General features: G+C 45.8%; 9 protein-coding genes across 9 annotated transcripts; 4 read left to right on the forward strand and 5 right to left on the reverse strand.

The window, feature by feature from the left end:
* Window positions 1–1,724: 1,724 nt before the first annotated feature.
* Window positions 1,725–2,582, forward strand: IL334_001471 (uncharacterized protein; the record flags this gene model as incomplete). The annotated part of the gene is made up of 2 exons (XM_062933228.1): window positions 1,725–2,341; window positions 2,432–2,582. 2 exons carry the CDS (start codon window positions 1,725–1,727, stop codon window positions 2,580–2,582), a joined length of 768 nt encoding a protein of 255 aa, XP_062789279.1.
* Window positions 2,583–3,038: 456 nt separating this feature from the next.
* On the reverse strand, window positions 3,039–5,040 carry IL334_001472 (uncharacterized protein; the record flags this gene model as incomplete). The annotated part of the gene is made up of 7 exons (XM_062933229.1): window positions 3,039–3,137; window positions 3,237–3,370; window positions 3,433–3,579; window positions 3,634–4,231; window positions 4,284–4,760; window positions 4,840–4,880; window positions 4,953–5,040. The coding sequence occupies 7 exons, from the start codon at window positions 5,038–5,040 to the stop codon at window positions 3,039–3,041; spliced, it is 1,584 nt and encodes a 527-aa protein (XP_062789280.1).
* Window positions 5,041–5,506: 466 nt separating this feature from the next.
* IL334_001473 (V-type ATPase, C subunit) lies at window positions 5,507–6,601 on the forward strand (the record flags this gene model as incomplete). Its single annotated transcript, XM_062933230.1, has 9 exons — window positions 5,507–5,585; window positions 5,642–5,753; window positions 5,813–5,890; window positions 5,956–5,987; window positions 6,050–6,130; window positions 6,202–6,341; window positions 6,397–6,433; window positions 6,500–6,513; window positions 6,575–6,601. 9 exons carry the CDS (start codon window positions 5,507–5,509, stop codon window positions 6,599–6,601), a joined length of 600 nt encoding a protein of 199 aa, XP_062789281.1.
* A 118-nt stretch (window positions 6,602–6,719) lies between these two features.
* IL334_001474 (uncharacterized protein) lies at window positions 6,720–7,457 on the reverse strand (the record flags this gene model as incomplete). The annotated part of the gene is made up of 4 exons (XM_062933231.1): window positions 6,720–6,812; window positions 6,877–6,959; window positions 7,019–7,080; window positions 7,144–7,457. 4 exons carry the CDS (start codon window positions 7,455–7,457, stop codon window positions 6,720–6,722), a joined length of 552 nt encoding a protein of 183 aa, XP_062789282.1.
* A 615-nt stretch (window positions 7,458–8,072) lies between these two features.
* Window positions 8,073–14,042, forward strand: IL334_001475 (uncharacterized protein; the record flags this gene model as incomplete). Its single annotated transcript, XM_062933232.1, has 12 exons — window positions 8,073–9,253; window positions 9,307–9,454; window positions 9,748–9,846; window positions 9,904–10,995; window positions 11,081–12,131; window positions 12,192–12,251; window positions 12,299–12,438; window positions 12,496–12,663; window positions 12,719–12,871; window positions 12,929–13,055; window positions 13,113–13,405; window positions 13,470–14,042. The coding sequence occupies 12 exons, from the start codon at window positions 8,073–8,075 to the stop codon at window positions 14,040–14,042; spliced, it is 5,085 nt and encodes a 1,694-aa protein (XP_062789283.1).
* Window positions 14,043–15,750: 1,708 nt separating this feature from the next.
* On the forward strand, window positions 15,751–17,294 carry IL334_001476 (uncharacterized protein; the record flags this gene model as incomplete). Its single annotated transcript, XM_062933233.1, has 8 exons — window positions 15,751–16,125; window positions 16,209–16,366; window positions 16,408–16,610; window positions 16,672–16,801; window positions 16,855–16,894; window positions 16,957–17,001; window positions 17,054–17,216; window positions 17,275–17,294. The coding sequence occupies 8 exons, from the start codon at window positions 15,751–15,753 to the stop codon at window positions 17,292–17,294; spliced, it is 1,134 nt and encodes a 377-aa protein (XP_062789284.1).
* A 254-nt stretch (window positions 17,295–17,548) lies between these two features.
* IL334_001477 (3-O-alpha-D-mannopyranosyl-alpha-D-mannopyranose xylosylphosphotransferase) lies at window positions 17,549–18,205 on the reverse strand (the record flags this gene model as incomplete). The annotated part of the gene is made up of 3 exons (XM_062933234.1): window positions 17,549–17,778; window positions 17,843–18,109; window positions 18,160–18,205. 3 exons carry the CDS (start codon window positions 18,203–18,205, stop codon window positions 17,549–17,551), a joined length of 543 nt encoding a protein of 180 aa, XP_062789285.1.
* Window positions 18,206–18,309: 104 nt separating this feature from the next.
* On the reverse strand, window positions 18,310–20,587 carry IL334_001478 (uncharacterized protein; the record flags this gene model as incomplete). Its single annotated transcript, XM_062933235.1, has 7 exons — window positions 18,310–18,377; window positions 18,425–18,548; window positions 18,721–18,999; window positions 19,048–19,101; window positions 19,157–19,210; window positions 19,269–19,851; window positions 19,917–20,587. 7 exons carry the CDS (start codon window positions 20,585–20,587, stop codon window positions 18,310–18,312), a joined length of 1,833 nt encoding a protein of 610 aa, XP_062789286.1.
* A 1,113-nt stretch (window positions 20,588–21,700) lies between these two features.
* On the reverse strand, window positions 21,701–22,963 carry IL334_001479 (uncharacterized protein; the record flags this gene model as incomplete). The annotated part of the gene is made up of 11 exons (XM_062933236.1): window positions 21,701–21,849; window positions 21,918–22,043; window positions 22,114–22,165; window positions 22,221–22,259; window positions 22,315–22,385; window positions 22,443–22,514; window positions 22,576–22,586; window positions 22,647–22,665; window positions 22,729–22,756; window positions 22,836–22,880; window positions 22,949–22,963. The coding sequence occupies 11 exons, from the start codon at window positions 22,961–22,963 to the stop codon at window positions 21,701–21,703; spliced, it is 627 nt and encodes a 208-aa protein (XP_062789287.1).
* Between the last annotated feature and the right edge of the window lie 462 nt (window positions 22,964–23,425).

Genomic DNA, 23,425 nt, shown 5'->3' on the forward strand with positions numbered 1-23,425 from the left:
CTATCACTTTTGTGTGCGCCATCAATAATTCAGCTTTGAAATCGTCGTCACTCATCGGGTTTCGTCGTTTATAAGGAGACCGAGGTTTTCACACAACCCATCGTTAGTAATTAGGATGCGCATATCTTGTCATGGGTTAGGGTCACTTGGTGGTTTGGCTTGCAAGGAAAAGAGGAAATTGTGTTGGTGACGTCCCATACTTTTCTCCTCTGATCTCTGCTTGCTTTTACCCGGGTCTATCATTTTTGGTCATTGTTTACAATTGGGAATCAAATAAGAAACCTGAATCGCCTTCCCCCGCCTATGTCTGTATCGTTCTACTCCTTGACTTTCATTGCAGCTTCATATTCATTCGGGATTATCGTCATGATCAATGTGGTCGACCCCGGTTGTTTTTGTTGCCTTGTAAGTTTTCGAGTGGCGAGAAACGCAGCGAGGTCATTCAAGTGGCGTTGGGATTCAGTGTTTTGTTCACAGCTTTCAGCTTTTTAGCTTTTCTTTGGGGAATTGCACAGTCGGTATAGCTTTCGTCCTTCGTCGGTCAAATTGGTTGAATTGGGTTTATCATCTTAACGATCTTACTTGAATCTTAAGGAGCTACAGCTACAACGTCACCAATGAAATCGAAGCGGGAAAATCTAACTGGTTGTATCATCACAACTTACTCGATAAATGGGATTATCTAACCAAGAGATACCAGGAACATTCTCACCTTTTCAAACTCAGTTCAGTACCTTTACCTCCCCCAGCTGGGATTAGGTTGATGGATCGAGTCAATTGAAGATTGCGTTTTTAGCTTCGGCTTCAAGTTCGTTTTTGCTCGTGCAAAGGAAGAGAATTGGTTATCCGCGAAAAAGGGTTCGTACTTGACAATACTATGCCTGGTCAGAATTATTTCAAAGACAGGCGTTGACATAACTTTGCCCCTTTCTCCAATCTAATTTTGATAATGTCCCTTACCCCCTCATCTATTTTATCTTCGTTACGTCTATTTTCATTAACCTCCTACAACCATTTACCCATCGTCCCTTTACAACAGTTTCTTGACCTCTTCGAGGACAGTCTGCTGTTGAGTTAAAATCGCCCACCTCTCTGCAAACTCCCTTTATCGGGGAGGTTGTGGAGGGGTGGGCTTTTTTGCGTTTGAACCGTTGCGGATGCGCATGATTGGATCATCATTTTCAATTGATGGGAGATCATTGGAGCGTGTGGAGCGGCGACGAGCCAATGACCTGGAAATGGAGAAGCTGAGGCAATCAAATCGTGGCGATAGTGGTGTGTGGAGTCGGTAGTAATGGTGGTGGCGAATGATCCGTGCGATTTATACCGAGTAATTACCATTTTACCCAAAAACAGTTCACATACACACACACACACAATAACATCATCATGATCATCATCAGTGCCAAATGTAGAACGTCATCCAACGTATCGTATGCATCTCCAAATTACCATGTCATGCATTCATCGTCTTTCTTCACCATCTCTTTGTGTCAGTCAATCATTCCCATTTGCAGTGAATCAAGTATTGTCATTTATTTGTCTAATAAGGTTTACTCATCTACACAAACTACAGTCTTCCGCATCGCTCAGTTCGAATACTGTAATCCTTCATTTGAGCTAGTCCGAAAACTATCTCCATGATTCTTTGACCCGAAGTGAAAGAAAAAATTATCATTATCTTCCTCATACATATTTAGTCGTCATAGTGTTTGTCAACAAAGATGCCTATTCCAACACACATGCGACCTCTTCCCCTTCTTCCACAATTTAATAACCGTGACGCTGTGGGACATCCTCATCCACTGGCAGACCCGATTCGAGGTTCCATGTCGCCCACTTCACCTAATCGTCAGAGTCAAAGTCACGCTTCTCCTCGGAACACCAATTTCGAAGACAATCATAATCACCATAACCACCATCAAACCCCGATTGAACATCCACTGCCCGCTCGACCACAAGATGATCATTCGCAAGAATCAGATCCGATTCTTCCTCCTCCTTCGCATCAGCAACATCGGCAACATCATCATGTTGACCTTCCTCAAAGTCCCACTTCCCCTAGGGATGGTCTTCATCATAACCAATACGATAGACACTCTGCGATTCGAAACTCCGCTGTTCATGATCATGCGCATCCTTACAACACGGAACAATCTCTTCCTGCACCACCACCCAAATCACCCAAGTCACCCACTACTCTTTCGAAAAGACTCCTGACTGCTCTCGCCAGCAAGCCTACTATAAGCAAAACATGGGAGAAGAAGTCGTACACCGATCAATTGGGAAGCAATGCACCTTTGGACGACCGCTTCAGCCGTGGCGATGTCAACTTACAAGAGTGAGTGCAAGAAAACTCTTGTAGAGCCCCAACTCACTGAAGATGGGAGAGGAGTCGATGCTGACAATGACCTGTTTAATTATATTGCAGATACTCATCACTCAAATCTAGACCAATATCATTTTATGCTTCTCCAGCCGAAATAGCAGCTTTTAAACCCTTACCTTTGGTCGAAGGTCACTTCCCTCATGAGCATGCACATTCAACTCCGCCTCTTCCTGCTTCACCGATGAGAGGTTAGAACTCGACCACAAGATGCGTTTAATGTTCATGCAGAGAAGAAGCTGGAAGATGCCCGATCAAGGACAGGCAGGAGAAAGACCATTAACGAATTCCACGACCATAAAGAGAGATGCTCAACATATCTGATCATCCTATTTACGTACACGATAGTTTCTTCCCCGGTTCGTTATCGTCCATACATTTACGAGAATGGATTATATGTATGTCATGTCTAGTCCGGGTGCGTGATTGCAATGTTGGGCGGGAGAGGTACATGATATACAAAATGCCACAAGACCATATGTGTCGACCTTTTTAATCTACTAAGTTGAAGGAAACGTTATATACACGCATGCATGCCAGATGAAACAACACATATTCACATAAACCGGTAATGTCGAGACCATTAGAACACCAGAAAATCTCGCTTTCTGTCTTCTTCCCTGTATATTGTACTTGTAGTGAAAGATTATGTTCAAACCGCTGATGGTTCAGATGCTTTTGATTCACCCTCCAATGGGATATGTTCTCGGATTATCTCTGCCAATTCAGAGGTGATTTTGGGGTTCGACATCTGCGTTTATGATCATTCAGCCTGGTCAGTTAATGTACATATGGGCGGAGATGAGTAAAAGCAGAGAATCAAATGGAGATCAACGAAGAGACAACTTACTCTAAGGCAGATGATAATGAACTTATCGTCTTCTGGTACAGTCATTCTGATGATCTTTCCGTCCAAAGACAAGAATAGACCCTTGTATAGCTTGAAGTTGAGTATCAATCGCAGTACACCATCGGCTCTCATGACTATTCAACAACAAGCGGGTGTCAATGGATTATAGGGGAATTTGGTGGCAGTGGTCACTCACGTAACCTCGCGCCGCTGCCATCTGATCGCCTGACATTCAATTTTAACAGACCTACACCCCGTTCTTTCCATCCACTACTTTTTTCGTTGGTGTATAGTTTGGCACGAGTTTGTATGACAGTCTCTTCCTCTTCTTCACCAGTGGTAACTGGATTGGGGCCAATCGTAAGCGAAGGATGATTTCGGAGAATGAACAACCTACCATCTTGTTCTTGCATCTCTAGTTTCTCCTCGGTCATCTCATCGTTACCGCTGTCTTTCAGGATATCACCAAAGCTTGAAGGTCCTGCTTCAATCTTTTGGCCTTCAACGGGTTCATTCTTCTTTGACGAGAAAGCCGAAGATGTGGTCGAATAGTTGCCAAAAGCTGACCCTTTGACGGGCGCGGATCCAAATGTCGAGGCCGGTTTTGCAGCTCCGAACGCTGATGAAGATGAGGAGGAGGAAGAGGAGAAAGCTCCAAAGGTCGCTTGTGGCTTCTTGGTAGGAGCTGTAGTGGTCTCTCTCGCAGCGGGTGATTTCGGTGTAGATGCGGCTGATGCAGGACTGACAGCAGATGCAAAAGGTGAAGCAGCAGCGCTAGAAAACGCCCCAAAAGTTGCTTGAGGTTTCTTAGCCGCAACTGATGGAGGAATTGGTGGAGAATCTGTAGCAGAAGCACTGTGGTTTAAATCAGGGGCAGGAGAAGGGCTCTTGAGAGCAGCGAAAGGAGAAGCGGAAGAAGCAAATGAGCTGAAGGTGGAAGGAGGCTTCTTAGCAGGAGGAGGGATGGTGTCAGGTTTGACTTCTTCTGGAGCAGACTATACATGACTGATCAGACCTGTTCTCCCACGACGGATCGGAATGACTTACATCCAAAATAATATCCTTTGCTCGTTTCGCACTCACATCTCCCGTTTCTTGGGCAAAAGAGCTCTCGCTTCTATCCAAGGCCTTTCTCTTCAGCTTCTCACCATTCGGAAGATCTATTTCATCCTTCTCGATATTTTCCCACGAATCATCACCTCCACCGCCAGGTCTATCTTCGTCCACCGTGACATTCTCACCTTGACCATTATCCGCGGCTTCTTCAGGAGGGTTGGACAATCGTTTCTCATCATAGGTCATTTTCTCCACTTTCTTTCTTACTTCACCAACCGGCCTTTCCTCCTTGCGAGTAGCGTTTGAAGGCTCCGTTTCGCCATCGACATTCTGAGGTGGAGAATCGATCTCTTCAATACCAGCATCGACCGTATCATTGGGGCCCTGTGCTGATTTAGAGGAAGATGCGATTCGATTCTTCTTGGTAGCGACGGGCTCCGGAATCGAAGCTTCGGCTTGAGTTGGTTCCTAAAGCGTTATGCTATAGTTAGCAAGGTCATCATAGGAGGAGAAGTGAATTTGGGAGGGAGGAAGAGAAGAAACTCACCAACGATCCTTCTCTTACTCGTTTCAAGGAGGAAGTTCCATCTACTTGGCTGAGTTAGCAATATGTCACTGTCATGAGCTCGACTGATGGGAAAAGAAAGCGTTGCTACATACCTTTGATAGATCCGTTTGTATCACGTCTTTTCATCTCGACGCCAGCCAGTTCTGGAGACGGAGAGGGAGATGACTTGGCACTTGACATGAGGTAAGATGATTTATGATATCTCCATGTACGACTGTCAAGCTGTTTATTCGTCGTCGGTCTCGCTTGAGCTCACAAAAAAGAAGTCCTGCTATGTGGGGATAGCAGGCAGTGGGTCAGGCAGGTGGTCGTAACGAGTTTAATGTGTGTATGAATATGAATTTAGAGTGAAGTCAAGTAAAGATAGGTCTTTGGGAGATGGGAGGTTCCAAAGTACACTTTATTTGCACCCCATTCACGCGCCATAATAAAGTTGTATACATGTTCAAAGTGTATGATGCCACATGGTGTGTGGATATTCATATTTCCCCCCCTTATATATATTGTATCTCATTCCACCTCACTCTTGGATTATCACCTTGCATCTCTTCCTTTCATCCCACTTCTCCATCGTACATCGGTATCATTTCCCATCGGCAGCAGTACTCCTCATCAGCGTTATCTTGCGTTCATACGGCTCATCAAAATGGGATACTACGCTTCAGGCTTACTCGTCTCTTCGACATCCCTTGCCACCGTCATCGGTCTCTACCTTCTCTTTACAGGTATATTCAGTTATAACAATTCTCAAATAATAATATTTCACTGACACTGAATGCAGGTCAAGGAGAATCATTTAACCCTGGTAAATTCCTCGCAGAATCTAGTCCTTATGCATGGGCTTTGACGGGTATCGGACTTTGTATCGGTTTGAGTGTATCGGGTGCTGCTTGGTATGTTGACATAATCACCTCCATCCATTTGGCTAATCTCAGACTGATGGTCCTTACAGGGGTATCTTCGTTACTGGTGCTTCTATTCTAGGGGGAGGTGTGAGAGCACCAAGAATCAGAACGAAAAACTTGATCTCGTAAGTGGTCCAATATCGAGTCTCTATCGAAAGTTCCATGCTGACTCGTGGTCCAAATCACGTAGTATCATCTTCTGTGAAGTTGTCGCTATCTACGGCAAGTCTTCAATACTCATCATCTTTGTGTCATGAGCTAATTGAGTTATGGTCTTCATACAGGTGTCATCATTGCTATCATTTATTCTTCGAGAATCAACGGCGATGTGGAGAACATGTACACTACTAACAATTATTACACCGGTTAGTGCTTTGTTCCACCTCTCACAACTGCTTTTACTGAATCGAGCTGACTTGTTGTGTATTACCGGCAGGTTTCGCTCTGTTCTGGGGAGGTCTGACTGTTGGCCTCTGCAACCTGCTTTGTGGTGTTTCAGTCGGTGTCACCGGTTCCACCGCTGCACTTGCAGATGCTGCTGATCCTCAGCTCTTCGTCAAAATTCTCATCGTTGAGGTAATTCAGTTTTTGATTTCTCGCCCTCATGGATCAATGCTTACGCTTTGTTTAGATCTTCGGATCTGTGCTTGGTCTCTTCGGTCTTATTGGTGAGTCTAGATCAATATATCGATAACCAGGCGGTGTAAGCTAACTTATTCCTTCCAATCGTGTAGTCGGTCTGCTCATTGTAAGTGACTTCCGATTCTTCTTATTTTCTCGATTGCCAGCTGACATTTGACATATTATAGTCCGGTAAAGCTGAAGACTTTGCATAAATACCGTCTCAATAGACAATATCATAGCATGCATGAAAAGCCCATGACGGGTGAAAACCTCATTATCAATATCTTGATGAACTGATATATCTATCATACACAAGTTTCATACGTTTCTTCACAGATTGCGTTTTGCACTTGCACGTATCTTTGATTCGAACATTGGATTTCGAATAGGTGTATTGACGGTGTGAAATGGATTTAACAATATCTGTCAATTGTATGATTACGATGATTAGCTTTTATTTTCGCAACCAATGTCAGGGAATCCATACCTTGACATAGGATTCCCATACATCCAAAAAGAACAGTCGTATTCCATCATCGTTCTTAATGTCATGTAGAAGGACAAATTTGACTATATCATCACATGTCAGGATGGATATTAAGATGTAATGGAGGAACATTTTGACATACCACTAGTTGCTATGAAAGCCGATACCGTCCACTCGTTATGCCGATCAATATTCTTCAGGTATCTGTTCAGATTATGTGAGACTGTGCGCTCCAATTTGTCATAACAACAGATGCTGAATGCTCACAGACTACCTGTACCTTCCATCATCTCTTCTACACTATCTAAACTTTTATGCGCTATCATCTGACACATCGCTCTATCCCTCTCTGGACCGGTCTTTGTCTCTCCACTCAGCAGCCCCAGATTACCACCTGTCTTTCCAGTCTGCCCATCTGCACCTAGATCTGATCCGTTTGAAGCTGTGAAAGTCGACCAAGAAGGGAATGAGGAAGTGGAGGCAGCCGATGATGCTGTCCCAGGAGGTGGTTTAGCTGAAGGAAAGGAGAGTTCGAACAACGGCGAATCAAGCGGGGAGACTATGGCGAGGTAGAATGACATGATGGGCGTATGGTTCGTAATTCGCGGACTACCTTTGATATGAGCGAGAAGAGCTATGCATGATAATATTGATAAAGATGATGAATGGTAGTTTGAAAAAGGACAAAGGGGTCGCGTGTATTTTGATATGATTTTATGGTTATATCTTCAATTCAGGGGTTTTATCTCACATTATCATTTTATTATTGTTGAATTGATTGATCATATTGATCATATTGACATATCGACACGCTTCATACCTTCCTTCCAAATATCCTTGTATCATCACAAGCAGTCGGTCATCACGATCTAAGCTACTCATCGCCACCATTTATAATCTCACTTTCCCAACGGTCTCGAACTATAATACCACAAAAGTCACAACCCAATCACACAACATTGAAACAGGTTTGGTGGCGACGCGAAGATTCAACACAACACGTCTTGCACATTCAATTGAAAGCAAACAGAATAATCGACTTAGACCAGCTGAGATTCTAGATATCAGTTTGACAGACCTATAAATGTTTGGTCGTTTGGCTTAACTAAGCATAGTGAGCCGTAAGTTGAGGACAGTCGTATGACTTTGTGAAACAAGCAGAATGCATGCTCATGAACCTATGAATTTACTAGGTTATGACTTCGCTCTTTGGTAAAAAGCACCGATCATCAGCTTCAACTTCATCCAATCATGGCGCACCTTCGCCCAACGGTCTCGGGTCATCCGTGCCGTACAACCAACTGCCCTCTTCTGGACCTCCGCCCATCGCAGGACCATCGTCAAGGAGTAGTAATGACGTATCGGGCAGAATGATTAGTCCTCCAAACACAAATCCCATGTTGACTGATCGAGGCACACCGAGTCATAAGAGTAAAAGGACGGATGATCTGCCCATGCCTTCTGGTAGGCGCAGATCAAATAGAGACGAAGTGGAAAGAGATAGAAGGTCAAACATGACAGATCCTGGTGCAGGAAGGATTTCACCCGATCTCGCAGGTCCTTCAAAAAGGATCACAATGGAAGCTGTCGGTGGAGTCAGATACAACCAACCTGGAATAGTCCTCGATACATCTTCAACCACAGGTATACGTTATCAGCCACCTTCCGTCGTCTCTCAGAATACTCAGGGTATGGGTAGATCTCCAGCTCCTCAAGATTTTGGTGGTCAAGCAACACATCCTTATGCCGTTGGATACGGACTACAGGATCCCGAAACAATATCCATCAGATCTGTCTCTTCAATCAATTCCCAACGTCCTAATCGAGACGGTCGATATCCCACCTTTGACGGTGCCCCTCCTGCAAGATCAAGTGTATCTAGCCGGCATGGCTATCCATCAACTAATGGTCGATCTACCCCTATCGCATCCGCTTCAACCACTTCTCTCGTTCCCCATACACCGAGACAAGATGAATTTCACTTTCCACGCCCAACGGATCCCGAGGTGGAACATTTATTTCAGCAACTATTGGAAAACAGAGATTTAGACACTTCTCAACCTAAAGGAGTTCCATCAATATCGTCAAGAAGCTCAATATCATCCACGATATCCAACATAGCTAAAACTGCTGCTGCTATTCCTGTAGAATCCAAGTGGCAGATGGTGGAGGCGGATGCGCGGAATAGGTTTGAAAATGCCAAGCTGGCTCGACGGAAAGAAGAGGAGTTGAATAAGATGAGCAAGGGAAAGAGGGTTGATGCTCGTTCATTGGACAGAACGACCGCTGAGTGGTATCTCACGAAAGCTTTGGATGGGAAGTTAACAGCAGATCATTTAAGGGCTTTAGATATCAGCTTAAGATCAGAGCCACTCGAGTAGGTCGAATCTACAAATATTCATACGATATTCGCTGATGACTGACTCGTAGTTGGATGCACAACTTTATGGCACATCAGGGACAAGTTGTCCTCGCGAATTATCTGAATGGTATAACTCATAGAAAGGGGAAAGGACCAGTGGATGCAGGATTGGAGCTGGAGCTGTTGAAATGCTTGAGGAGGTCTTTGGGCAATAAAGTGAGCAGACTTGTACCGAAATGTTGCTGATGATATAGGTCGGTGCGCATGACGCATTTCAAAAACCACAAATCATCAACGCTATCGTCGCCTCCTTGATTTCTCCTCACATAGTCTGTCGAAAAATAGCAGGGGAGATCCTTGTCTTTTTCTGCCACTTCGACGTCGATTTGAACCCCCGTCTTGGTCTACGACTTGTGCTATCCGGATTTACCGCTCTGGAGCAGCAGATAAACGCAAGCGTTGCAGATCTCGCGTATAAAGTTGGCAGATTTGACGCTTGGATACGACAGTTCGAAGCAACCATCGACGGTCGAGGGAGAATGGGCAGTATGGTAGGATTGAGCAAAGATCTGAAAGGAATGGATGACGACTCTTTAATGGATTATTGCGTACGTACCTTTTACGACTGAATGCCTGAAAAGCGACTGACTCTGGTTTTACAATAGGTTACGATGCTTTGCCTCGTTCAAGGTCTGACATCAGCTAAAGAAGTCAAAGCAAGATGTTCTGTTCGAGCCCAATTAGAGACTGCAGGTCTCCTTAATGTATTCCACAAAGTCAAACAGTGGAACGATGATCATACGACTCGCATGATCATGCAATATGAAGAAGAAGCGGAGAATGATCGTCGTGATCTCATCGACGCAGAGGATAGGGAAATGCTCAAGTCCATGAGAAGTCCTGAAGATGTTTTCCGCGCACTCTTGCAGATGACCAAAGGTTCCAAAGCTAGTGCATATCTTCTCAACTCGCTAAGACACCTGCTGCTAATCAAGGGTGAAGGCGAAGAGAAAACCAGATATTTTCAACTGCTAGACAAACTCATAACTAGCATTGTCATGAGTGACACTCCCGATCTCAGCCAAGACTTCTCTCGTGCCTTCGGCATATCAGTCTCGCATCTCGTTGGTAAATTCATCGAACAAGACCGTCTCGACGAAGCTATGGTAGAGCTCAAAGGCACTAAAGTCGCTCTTGCTCGAGTTCAGGAAGAGAAGAGAAATCTGCAAGATGAGGTATCTGCTGGTGACGACGGGCTTGTTGGTAAACTGAAAGCTCAAGTGATTGATCTGGAGGAGAAGTTGAGACGATCAAGAGCTGCTACGGAAACTGTGACCGATCAAATGGAGGGAATGAAACGGGATTACGAGCAACGCATAGCTGATCTTGAATTGTATATACAAGAACTCTTCAACATGCTTCGTGAAACCAATCACCTGGATCAAGTGCAAGAGATGACACATGGTCCCATCGATAGGAAGAAACTCATACATGATCTGCGAGAACAGTGGGAAAGGAAAAAGACGATTAGAAAACTTGAGGGGAAAGCCAAAAGGAAAACAGCCAGACCTGGTTCGACCATTGCGGAGGATGATTCTGAGGACGACGGGGAAGACGAGGACGCTGAAGTAATGGAAGCAGAGAAGGTAGCTTTGGGAGGCCAGGCCAAAGGAGAGGTAAAGAGTACAAAGAGGGAAACACATCGAGAAAAGAAAGTACTGTCAGGATCTCAATTCATGGACGCGGAAGAAGAGCGCGTCAGGGCGCACATCGAAAACACACTAGCGAAAGGAGCAGATTCAGTGGTGAGTCTTCAAACTGTGACTGAAGCTAATGGTACAGTCTCCTATACGTCCGCATGGTTCATCTTCGCGTACTGCTCGAATCCGAGACGACCTCACACCTACTCGACGAGCATTCGACGCCAATGCTCCTCCAGTTGGAGAAAAATCAATTTATCGTCAATCTAAGAAATCAGGTCTTCCTCCTAGGTTCCTCGAGGAGATACGCTTCAAAGCTTTATCCCGAAGTTCTTCGGCTCCCGCCGGTTTGGTTACTGACGACGAGCTGGACGATGATGACTATAGAGATAGTCAATTTACCCAACGCACTGATGGCACGGGATATACCTCAGGCATGTCATACGAACTTCGCACCCCTGGTAGTCGTGATAGCTTTAGAGTCCAAGTTCTCAGTAGAGCCAAATCACTTCGACACGGGATCGACACAGAGGATATTCTTCCAGAAGAGTCCGGTAGTCTGCCTACCGTTCAAGAGGGACCGGAGAGCAGAAGAAGTCTGGGTCAGGCCAAAGAAGATTTTGGTGGACGGTCGACAGCAGCTCCACTTCCTCCTCCTCCCCCACCCCCGCCTCCACCCCCACCACCACCCCCACCGCCTCCTCCTTCTTTCGCTTACGTACAAAGTGGAGCAGCTGTGGAAGGTATAACCTCTCCCCCTCCTCCACCACCTCCGCCGCCACCTGGTGTGTTTGGCCCACCCGTAGGTTCGTCGATAGGAATGTCAGGTCTTCTGGCTGGTATCAAAGGCGGTGTATCGCTCAAAAAGACAGCTGGAGCACAAGCTCCACCTCCGCCACCTCCAGCCCCAATATCGCCAAATTCCCTCCCTACAGTCGCTCGAGCCCCTCTCGGATCATTCAGCTCTTTGCTACACGGATCCAATGACTCCCGTAAAGATATCGGTCTCATTGCTAGCAAGAAGATGAAGCAGCTACAATGGGAAAAAGTATCCAAAAATCAACTGGCAAAGACAATCTGGGGTCAAGGTGATGAGGTGGAGAGTGAGCTGGTGGATAAAATGAAAGCCGTCAACTTGTGGGATGAAATGGAAGACGAGTTCAAGGCAAAAGAGATCATCTATGATGCTGTCAGTAAGTGAAGCTTCATCTGGACATCGTATTCGCGTGGTTACTGACACTGTCGAATTATAGAAAAGAGAAAGGAGACTGAACTTCAAAGTGTCCTCGGCCCTGATCATCGGAAGAGAATTGGTAGGTCGTCCCTAAACTCCCAAGCTGGTTGCTGACAGCTGCATTAGAAATTCTCATGGCTGGATCTACTGCTAAAAGCTTCAAGGACCCGGAAAGGCTGTCGGAAGCTATTGCGAACTTCTCCAGTGAACTCTGTACTGAAACCTTCCTGCGTGAACTGCAAGGCGTTTTGCCTAATGACGATGACGTAAGTGATCCGACCTGTAGGTATCTTAAGAACAAGATCTGACTAAAGATGACTTAGCGAGGTAAACTCCTGACTCACTCCGCCGATACTGAATCCGAGCTCGAATTGCTTCATCCAGCCGATCGACTTATGGTCCGACTGATTCAACTCCCCCATCTCAACGACAGAGTCAAGGGGATGTTATTCGAAGTTCGATTTGCTCAAAACATGGATCTCCTCGAACAGGTTTGTGCCTTTCCCAATCCCCATTTCTGAAGACTTGTGCTGATAAATTGGGCAGAGCTTGATAACGCTCAAGGCCGCGTGTCACGATCTCCGACATGCGGAGCGCTTCCAGAGACTGCTTAACGTAATCCTTACCATCGGTAATTATCTAAACGGAACTAATTTTGCTGGTGGTGCATTTGGTTTCAAGATTGCCAGTATCAATAGAGTCAGTCTTGCAAGTATACATGAATGCGTAGGCACACTAACATTGATATATCGATAGCTGGTTGACACCAAATCGAGCGGCGGGGGGAACTTGTTACATTTCCTGGAAAAGACTGTCTCTCAGCATTTCCCCGATCTGGATGGTTTCATGGAAGAGTTAGCGAAACCCTCGGAAGCATCTCGAGGTGAGTGGCTGCATATCTGTAACGCGATGAATGTCGCTGACAACTCTATGCACTCAGTCAACTATGCTGATATGCAAGGCACTTCGAAACATATGCTCGATGAAATACGCAAAATTAGAGATTCTTTACGAAACAACTTTGAAGAAGGAGTTGACGGTTACACAAAGAAGATGTTCCGTTTCTCCGCTGTGGCTGAAGAAAGATTGCAAGATCTAAGAGATGGTATCATTGCTGCTGACAAGGATCTTCGAGATGTCGAAACATATTACGGGGAAGGCGAAGAGATGGGTAGACCTCTGCAAAGTCAAGATTTCTTTGGCATTTTCAGAACTTTCACGTCATCATACCGAGTGAGTATAATCAATCATCCTTGGCTGTTGCTTTCCTTGTTGACATTATGCGCGATATGACCAGTTCTGTCGATCTCAGAATAGGGCTCGAGCAGAAGAAAGCGCCGCTCGAGAGAGAAGGGCCGCAGCGAAAGCAGCGCTCTCACCTCAGTCGACCGGAGTTTCGACAGCTTCACGTGATCTTATCGATGGCACGATGCAGCGTCTCAAGGTCGAAGGTACACCTCGAGTGAAGCGTGAACGACGCGCTCATCTACCACCTCCAAGTCCTCTTCCTCAAACGACCGACTTCTCAGACTTCATGATTCCGCTTCAGACCGGGGACACAGACACACTCGACTTCGGATCGTTGGCTCAACGAATGATGTTGGACGAAAACTTCTTCCCTGGATTATCAGGTAATGGCTCATTTGGAGAGAGTCTGGACATTGGACTGTTGAGCCCACGAGCGACAGGAGAACCTTTGTCCCCGGAATCGCCCAGTCCTAACCCTCTCACCATTGCTGAACAAGAAGGAAAGGTGTTAATCATGCCGGTTGGGGATGAGTCCGGAAGGTCCAGTCCTTCACATCTGCCCAGAGTGACGGAGCAGGAGGAAGAAGACTACGATGACGACGCAAGTGAATATGATGATTAGCCTGTCTGTTCCGAACCTTTTCACTTGTCTTGTATATTTGTAATTGCTGCTCGCTCATTTGGTATTGAGTGAAAGCACGGAATGAGGTATTTGTTTCTGGTTACATGTTGTAGAATTATTAGTCTGAATTATCTCACCAATCCCCGGTGATTTTGATTTGGTGACAATCTAGCATATCCGGCATGGATCTTGTCGGTCGATGGAGAAGAGGAGCAATCATACTTAGCGATGGTAAAGATGAATGATTGTATGCACCATCATACATGCATGCGACCATGAACATTCTGTTTGGCTGCCCATTACGGCAAGCTTGAAGATATTCATTCACGCGACTGGTTTCGTTTATATCTGTTATTCAGGGCATATACTTATTAAATGTCATATGACCTAACCTAACCTTTGTTTTGTTCCCCTGATCGGGGTGTTTGTTTCACCTTGTGGTTTTCTAAGCTAAACAGATTCCGGCACACTTTCTGTGGAAAGATGTGACAAGCCAACGAAATCAACATGGTACTTCATACCTGAAAAGCGGTACATAGGTCACACAGGTCATTGCAAGTAGACCAGGGGCAATGCAGTGGTGAGTGATAAACCCCATCTCATCATCCCCTTCCCTTCGCTTTGTTGACGTACATCAAGGGGCGAAGCGATGCTATGGTGCTTTCTATAGTGGTCATTTGTGATCCCTCAAACAACAAACAGAAAGCGTTTTCATGTGAAACTGCCGGTTTTGACGGCTTGGCGCCCAGACCAGTTCAAGTTGAAATCATTTGAGTGGTATTAGGAACTACTGAGCGGGAGAGATGAGATAATTGTATGAGGGAAGATCGAAAAGTGAAGATGTGAAAGCACACACCTCTGTTCTTCCCCTCCCTTTTACAATACATGAGCCACCACACTAAAAGAAACCAAGATCTCCCTGTGTTTCCTTAATCCCACACTCGCAGTAGTAATGAGATTGCGGATTGATTGTTAGTTGACCGATATCCATCCATCCAATTCTATATTATTTTACCAGCCCAGTCTTGTACGTCTTGGCAAAAATAGAATATACACAACCAATTTTGGAACGGCTGGTCTAGCAATTGACTGAACACTGAACAAGAGTGGAAGCCTCATATCATAAGAATTGATCTCAATAATATCTGTATATCATCTAGCATTTGACGAGAAAACAACGAATTCAAGACAACGAAAAAGAAAAAGCACGGATCCCTTCGAGATTCATCATACCTTTGAGCATTGACCTCCTTTCCCCCATTGTAAATTTGTTTCATCTGTGGTAGTTGGATAAAAAGACAACGTCATTTTACAAAGTGAGTGGGATGAAACACTTTGAACCCTCTTTTCTTCTCTCTCTCTCTCTCTCTCTCTCACTCCCTCTTCGTTCATCGTTCATCCCATATCTGCTCATCCATTTCTCAGCTACTTTCATCGTCTACCCTCTTTCCCTCATTCGTTCTCCCTGACCGATCAAAGGCAGCCTCGCTCACAAGTGTCACTGACCACCTCGCTCGATCAGTACAACGACCTTACTTCACCTTTTCAACTATCAATTGCATGATACCTGAAGAATCAGGCGCTGGCTCATACTTCATCAAACGATTCAAACATCTCAACTAATTTCACTCTTTCCACCCTCACTGTCTTTTACTCTCACAACTCACACCTTACACCTCTCGAGACCACCAAACATCATAACACAAGAATGCTACCATCAGCTTTCACCCTCATCGCCGCTTTCCTCCCTCTCCTCGCTCTGACATCAGCGTCCTCTCACGCACCTCATCCTCCCCATGTCCGACATCGTCGTATTGGCAATGTTGTTCGACATATCAGAGATGGAGAAACCGTTCCTCGAGCTGCCGCTGCTCCTAGGGACAATGCAGGTCACGCCGAAGCCAAGAGGATCATCAAAAAGAGTGTGAAGAAGCGAGGTCAAAAATGTCGACCCCGTCAAGCAGCTTCTTCCTCTCTTGCACCTGCTTCTTCCTCGGCATCTGCGTCTGCGTCTGCGGTTACCGCTACCTCTACGACTGCCGCTTCTCAACCAGACAACAATCAGGCTTGGGGTCATCTTCCTGTAAGTACATTAATCCGTTCAGCTTTTCATCCAAAACAGTGCGTTATTAACAATGGATGAGCTGACAAGAGCTGTTCGACTAGTCCTCCCAAGGTGGTGATGACTGGACAGCGACCTCTGCAAACTCTGTCACCACAACATCTACTTCTTCCTGGGCTGCCGCTAGCACCTCTGCTTCCAACTCTGGTGGTTCAGGGGGTGGTTCAACATCCAATTACGGAATCCTGTCTATGACTGATGGGTACGTCTCAACATGAAGGAGCACTGCTAACGTTCTTTCAGCACTTGTGGTTATTCCAACGCTGATGGAAGCGCTCCCAACGGTGCCGAAGGATGGCTCAATTGCGGTGTTGATGGTGGTGGCTGGACCCCTCCTATGGTCACCGCCGAGCAACTTATCGCCGCTGAGCTTTCTGCGGATGGCATCTTTGCTCCTTGCGGACCTTATATTGACAAATTTAACCAGTATGCTGCTCAATATGGGAGTGAGTGACATTAGTTCAGTATCAGCTCATTCTCCTGATTACTAAACATAATTGCTTGCAGTCAAGGGTATTATGCTTGCCTCTTTCGCTATGCAAGAATCCACTTGCAATCCCGCGGCCACTGGTGGCAACGGTGAAGCAGGATTGATGCAATTAGCTTCGGTGAATTGCGGTGGTGCACCTGGTGGAAAGTGAGTTCTATGAAATATCTAATTAATGACAGATGCTGATGTTTAAGCTTTAGCTGTTACGATATCGACTTCAACATCCAACGTGCTGCTGAAGTGAGAACCTCTCCACAATGAATGAAGTTCGAGCTTGGTTGCTGACGACTCTCGTTTATTAGCTTTTCACCAATCTCATTGATGCCAATGGCGGTAATGTTTTGCTGGTGAGTCTTTACCTATGCTTCGTCTCTCCGAGGTGACTAAATGTTGCGACAGGCCATCGGATCTTATAACGGTTGGTCGAAAGGACTAACTGTTGGCGCTGCTACTGCTGCTGCCGGTGAAGGCCGATGTGCTGCACAGAACAACCTTGACTACATCCATCAATACTGTAACGGATGGATGCAGGGCAAGAGCGGTTATGAGCTCGGTACATACTGTGAGTCTATTGTGGAGTTGCGTTCCTCTGATACCCGCTGAACGATGTACATGCGCAGTCAACCTCAAACATTGTTGATCCGATCTTTACATCCATCATTCTGCTGTTCTTCCCATCCATCTTTTCCTTGTACTTAGTTGACTCCGATCAAGCTTGACGCTTTTGGCATCCCATTAAGGTAATCTCCAGGTAGATTGCTTTTCCAATGTATAAATCCTAAAAAATGACTAAAATATGCACTCTATTTACCCTTACAATCTTGCATGTGCGACCGTTTCCTGCAAGCACCTGCTATGCAATGCATTGATCTGATGTGACTACGACTACAATGTTCAATCCTCTAATTTGTCCTTGACAGGATCCCAATCTCGTTCCCACACGGCCTTCTTTGGCCATCTCAGCTCGAACCATTCCTGCATGATGTCCTTGACTTCCTCGTAGTCTTCCTCAATGTCATCGTTGAGCCCTAATATACTGACTTGAGGATTATCTTGAATCATCTTGAACACTCTGTGAGCATGCTCAGCCGATTTAAGCATATGGAAATGTGATACGGATTTGGCTGCACGTTCGTTTAGTAAGGGATCAGCTTCAGCTCGATATCAATGCAATGCCGTCTTACTCACCAGACAAATATTGATATCGTGAAAGCAGCTTCATGGTGAACTCTCGCAAGTTGACAGATTCTCCAGGAAGAGCCGTCGTTGACATGACAGTCTCCAAGGAAAAGTCTGCTTCATGCCACGTCGGTGTGAGAGGCAAGTGTGGTGGTGGCAGATAACGTGGATACGATTGACCGGGAGCAAGAGGCTGATTTTCGAAAGTGGTACCCTTTGGGGGAAAGAACGCAGACAGACCTAAAGGTCCAGAAGCAGTCACCAAAGCCATAGTCACTGTGCACATAGCTTAGCCAAGATTCGTACGGCGGAAATGAAAGACTCACGACAGTCTCCACATTCAGGATACGAGAAGGCGAGCCGTTTGAACATGTCGGCAGCTGAAACGTCTTCTTCTCGAGCCCAAAAAGATCCAAAACACCGGTCCAAGTCGAGTACGCATCTAACCTGTCAGTCTTGATTGTCGACGGAACTACTTACCTCTCATTAACGGATGGATCCGTACCAGTCTTCAAAATTGGAGGCATATGACCATCCATTGAAGCTGATAAGATGGTCAGTCCGATTTGAAATGTGGGCCAGCGTACTCACAAAACAGAAATTCTGTCGCTTTTGGCGCTTCCCATCCTGCTTGTTCAAAGGCTTTCGCCATTCGACCAGGCTCCAAAGTCCATCTTTCACCTCGATGCACTTCAATTTTGATAACATCATCGTCCTGCTCATTGAGACCAAACATGTCTTTCAATTCAGTTCTTGCCACACCATTCCACATCCCGGGAGAGTCTCCGAGTGTTCCAAGGTTGGCGACGATGTAGGTCCATAGAAGAGCTTCTCGCCATCGTTCCACCTGATGAAGTTAGCATACTCAAGCTCAATTTGTAACTCACCCTCAAGGATGTAAGCAGCCACTGCATTTGTATATCTCCCTCTCCTAACATCATCTCTCGGAAACGCCTCTGACTGCTCTCCGCCAACGGCTCTTTGAACATTAAGCTCGCTTCATGGTGTAAACCCCTTGTGATGACTTTGGGTACATGCGCAAAGTATGGCCGTAAACGTCGAGGGAACCTTTGGGAAAGGAGATGATTGGCATGATACAGCCCACCGACTTCTCCTGCATCATTGAAACGACTCTTGTCGAGAATCGGGCGGACTTGTTGGTAAAACTATGAAGACATAAGTGCTGATCTAAGCAGGTTGACTTGAGAACTCACGCCATGATCAAATCGTATCACGGATCCGTACAGCGGCGAATGAAAATCGGATACCTGAGGCAGAAGTCATCAGCGCGGCCCAAATAACATTTTCGATTTGTTTACTAACCGCATGAGGTCTCAAAAGGAAAAAATCATCGTTGAGTGATAAGGTGACATCGGCCTGTTCCGTTAGCGCTGTCAACGCATTGTTCACTCACCAGACCTGGAAGCCACCCAACTCGACTTTCTATAGCCATTGAGTTGAAAGACGGGAGTGCTTTCTTACGCCACTCTCGTTCTTTCCATTCACGCTCTCCTAATTCTTCTGTGATCCCGTCCCTGTCCAAAGTGGGTAAATGGAAGATCTCTGTATGGGATGCGTAACGCAGCGTAGGATAATTGGCCTCTGCCCGTACTAAATCCCCTCGACCGTCTTTGTATTTATGAGCTGAAAAGGGATGAAAGGGATGCGACGGACTAGTCTTGTCTCGACGAGAAAAATCCAGCCATGAAGGAGTTTGCGCCACACGCCATGTCTCGGTCAGATACGCAGCCAAGGCAGGCGACAGAGCCTCCACCAATCTTTCCGTTATATTTGGGTTGGTATTCAAGACCTCGTCGACTTGTCGACCACGAGGATGACGTCGAGCATCATGCAAGGCAGCTTCTTGCTCAAGGCTTGGAATGATGGAGTCATGCAGTAAACCAATGTCACCGGGAACATCAAATGGATAATCTGCTACGATGAGATGAAACGTGTTTAGGTGACCGGGTAGGGCGTCAAGAACAGACCGCATGGAATGAACCAATTCGTTTTGTTCACTGCGACAGATCAGATCAGTAAGGAGCGAAGCAGAGAGGTCACATTAAGTAAGCAGCCAACTTACCGGAAGTGGTGTTCTGGCGAATATACGCCTTCCACCGTACGCCAATGTACCATACTATCTCGCCAACGATGATCGGAGCCGTTCACCCATAGCCAGGTGGCATCCAGTGTCTCTTCTTTTCCCATCTCCCCCTTCCCACAGAGTGTCTCTCCATCCGCGAACCATTGTTCCAGACAACGAGGCGGCAAGAATTTAGTCGGTCGCAGTCGCGGGAAAGGTGGGTCCGGAGGGGGTAAGGGGGCGAAAGGTCGCCAGAGAGGATTTACAGAGTCCAGGAGATCGTCACCAGTGCGAAGTGGAGGTTGGGGGAATCGATACGATAAATGGTGATCGGCTGATTTGCCCAGTGTGTTGATCGTAAGGCTGGGCAGCGGTAGAGGAAAGATATACCGGTGTATTATCAACAGAGCTACTGTCCAGAGAAAGACTGAGGTCAAGATTTTGGGAGTCAAGTATGGCCGTAGATGCCGTACGATGGTCTTTTGACTAGAGGTCGATCTCCTTCGTCCTGACGATTGTGAAGGAGTGTATTTGGATAAATCGGGCCCACTGAGCCTAGAAGGGGATGGCGAGCGGGAATGAGGCGATTGGTAAGAGTAGGCTATAGGTGAACTAGGATTGAGGGAGGACGTATACGAATCAGAGACAGACCTTGAAGTTGGTAGTGACATGTTTGACTGATTAGAAGCGAAAGGCCGTCCTAACATAGGATGATCGCGTGATTTACGACGCGGTATGAAAGTTCTGATCTCTTCTGAGGACATTGTGTATTGTGGACAGGTACTATTGAGGTTGCGATGGGCCTATCGCGACTAAGGAAAAGTCACCGATGAGCGGCCGACATATAGCGCATATGAGTTTGACCATAGTCCCGAGACGCACCGCACTCACGTACAATGCAGCAATAACCTGCGCTTGGTCGCTGCGCCTCCAGCTAGCTCACGAAGCCCGTATTGAATCGCGAAGTCCTTGACCGTCTTCTGACTAACGTTTTCCGAATACAGGATCTTAAGGCGCTGTCAGCGCACACGAAATCACTATGCTCGAATGAGATGCACAGGGCAGGGTTTGGTACCTCTGGACAACCAATGGGTCGTGGTCCATAGCCTCTCAGTCAGGAAAGGTTTGGAAGATTCCTCGCAGTCACGTAGAAACAAGGGATCACTTCGGAACTCACAGTAAGAACAAAACTAATCGACCCAGCTCACTATCTTCCGCAGGCGCGTCACAGGTCGTCTTAGAGGATGAGATGAAAGTCCAAGAGCTATACACAGAGCATTATGATTTGGTAGCGAGCGTTGTAGGGTGTCTATTTATCTATGCACAGCAGATTTCACAGTGAAGAGAAGAAATGCCAAAATATGAATGATTCCAATACTAAAATTAGGCTTTGTTTTGATTCTGTTAATAATAAATGTGATTAAGGGTTTTTTTCCATTGATTTTTATCAAAAGTCGAGCGAATCCGGCTATTTTAAGAAATCCTACAACAACAACAACAACGGAAAAAATCAACAGGTAGGATGAGTAAGATATGTTATGTATATTGCATTGCTGTATGTATATCCCTGAAGCAATCCTTGTGCATTCAAATCTATTTCTTCGACAAACCTCTTCCGATTTCAATCAGGCATAATGCAGACTCAATCGTTAAGGCAGTCCGCGGTACCATGGTAGATGGATATGCGGGGATGATATATATATATATATATATATATATATTCATATACAGACACGGGACAGGATGAGAGACGAAGAAATTATAGGCTAGTTTACATCGAGTTTCTACAGGATTACACATTTCCCTTCTCTCCAACTGTCACTTCTCAACTTACCACTCGAGCCACCACCACCTTTCGGGCGACTGCCGACTGCTACACGAGCAGCTTCATATATGGCTTCTTGGATCCCCCGATTGTGCTTTGCCGAACATTCTGCATATAACCGTTAGCGAATCCGGCCAGTACATCGAGAATAGTGAAATGAAGGGATTGGGACTCGCCTAGATATCGACTGGCACGAATCGCTCTTGCAACGGATAAACCCTCATCGTACGTGACAGCATGTTGTGAACGTTTGGCAAGCTTCTCTTTGATCTCCAAATCTTCACGAAGATCACACTTCAATGCTATACTCAAACATGAGCGACTGCTTTCCAGACGAACACTACGTTGATCAGGCGAGGGAAAGGCACGAACCAACTAGTATGATCTTGACTCCTGGACAGAACTCATCCACTTCGTGTATCCACTGTAAATCCGACCTGTCAGTGCGTTCCATATCTTCCGGATGATGTAGTTTTTACCTTGGTTTCAGTGTTCTCAAGAGAGACGGGTGAATCCACCTATTTGAGAACTTATCTTAGCTGCATTCGCACCGTTATTCCCGTTCATACGTACTGAGAAGCATACCATAACCACATGTGTATCGGCGTAAGATAATGAGCGCAGTCGATCAAAGTCTTCTTGACCTGAGTTTGCATTCACTCAGCATGACACACGTATGATTGTATTGCGATGTCACCTACCAGCTGTATCCCACAGACTCAACTCTACAGTTTGATCGTCAACTTGCATCATTTCCACATAATTCTCGAAGACTATCTCGATACCAGAAAAGTTAGCATCCATGTCGACGGTTTGGAGTTGGAATTGACTGACCGGTAGGTTCACTAGTTCGTAAGAATATGTCAGCGGGTCCGTTGAACTCTCAACGAAAGCTTTGCACTCACTATGTCGTAGGAAAGTAGCCTGAACGTGCCCCTCAGACTGTGAGCCCAAGATCTTACCTTTGACACGGCCCAACATACTCACCCTTCGTAAAGACAGTAAGAAGCGAGGTCTAATTAACAGTTGCGCAATCAATAACAGAAGGCAAGGTCGACTAACACGTTGGCGACGAGAAGTCACTGATGACGTACCTTCCCGCATGCACCATCTCCCAGCACCACTAGTTTCTTAGGCAGCTGTACCGATATCTATCTTCAGCAATAGCACTGAATCCTACCGCGACCATAACGTAAGGATAGCTCACCGGTTTGCCTACCATCACCTTTGAGAGCTGTTATAAGTGTTAGAAAGAATCTATTGATACTATGATTGTGATTATGGCGAAAACCCAAGAAGATTGGCCAGACCCTATTTCTACAGCCGGTACCGTAAAGCAAAAGTGACGATCGTAGCCAATTTTTCGAAAATAGCTGGATATAGGCCAATAGTTGCAGGATGAGGAGTACAATGAAACGAGCTTTATTGGTGTGTCAAATATGCGTATGATTTCCAGGGAATGTGCAAATCAGCTGATCGAGGTCTGTATTGTCCACGATAGACAATGATGATCATGAGCAGGACGGCTGGATATGATTAATTTATGGGACTGTATGAGTATGATGTTGAAATGAAATGTTGAACAAAAATGATGATGTTTATATTCCGTTATTTCTTGGTGGCAAAGCGCAATCTACCTGCTCTTTTCGTTTGTTTTTCCCTTTTATCTAATCATTCTTTCTTT

Source organism: Kwoniella shivajii, chromosome 2, assembly GCF_035658355.1.
Source record: "Kwoniella shivajii chromosome 2, complete sequence".
Taxonomy (NCBI): Eukaryota; Fungi; Basidiomycota; class Tremellomycetes; order Tremellales; family Cryptococcaceae; genus Kwoniella; species Kwoniella shivajii.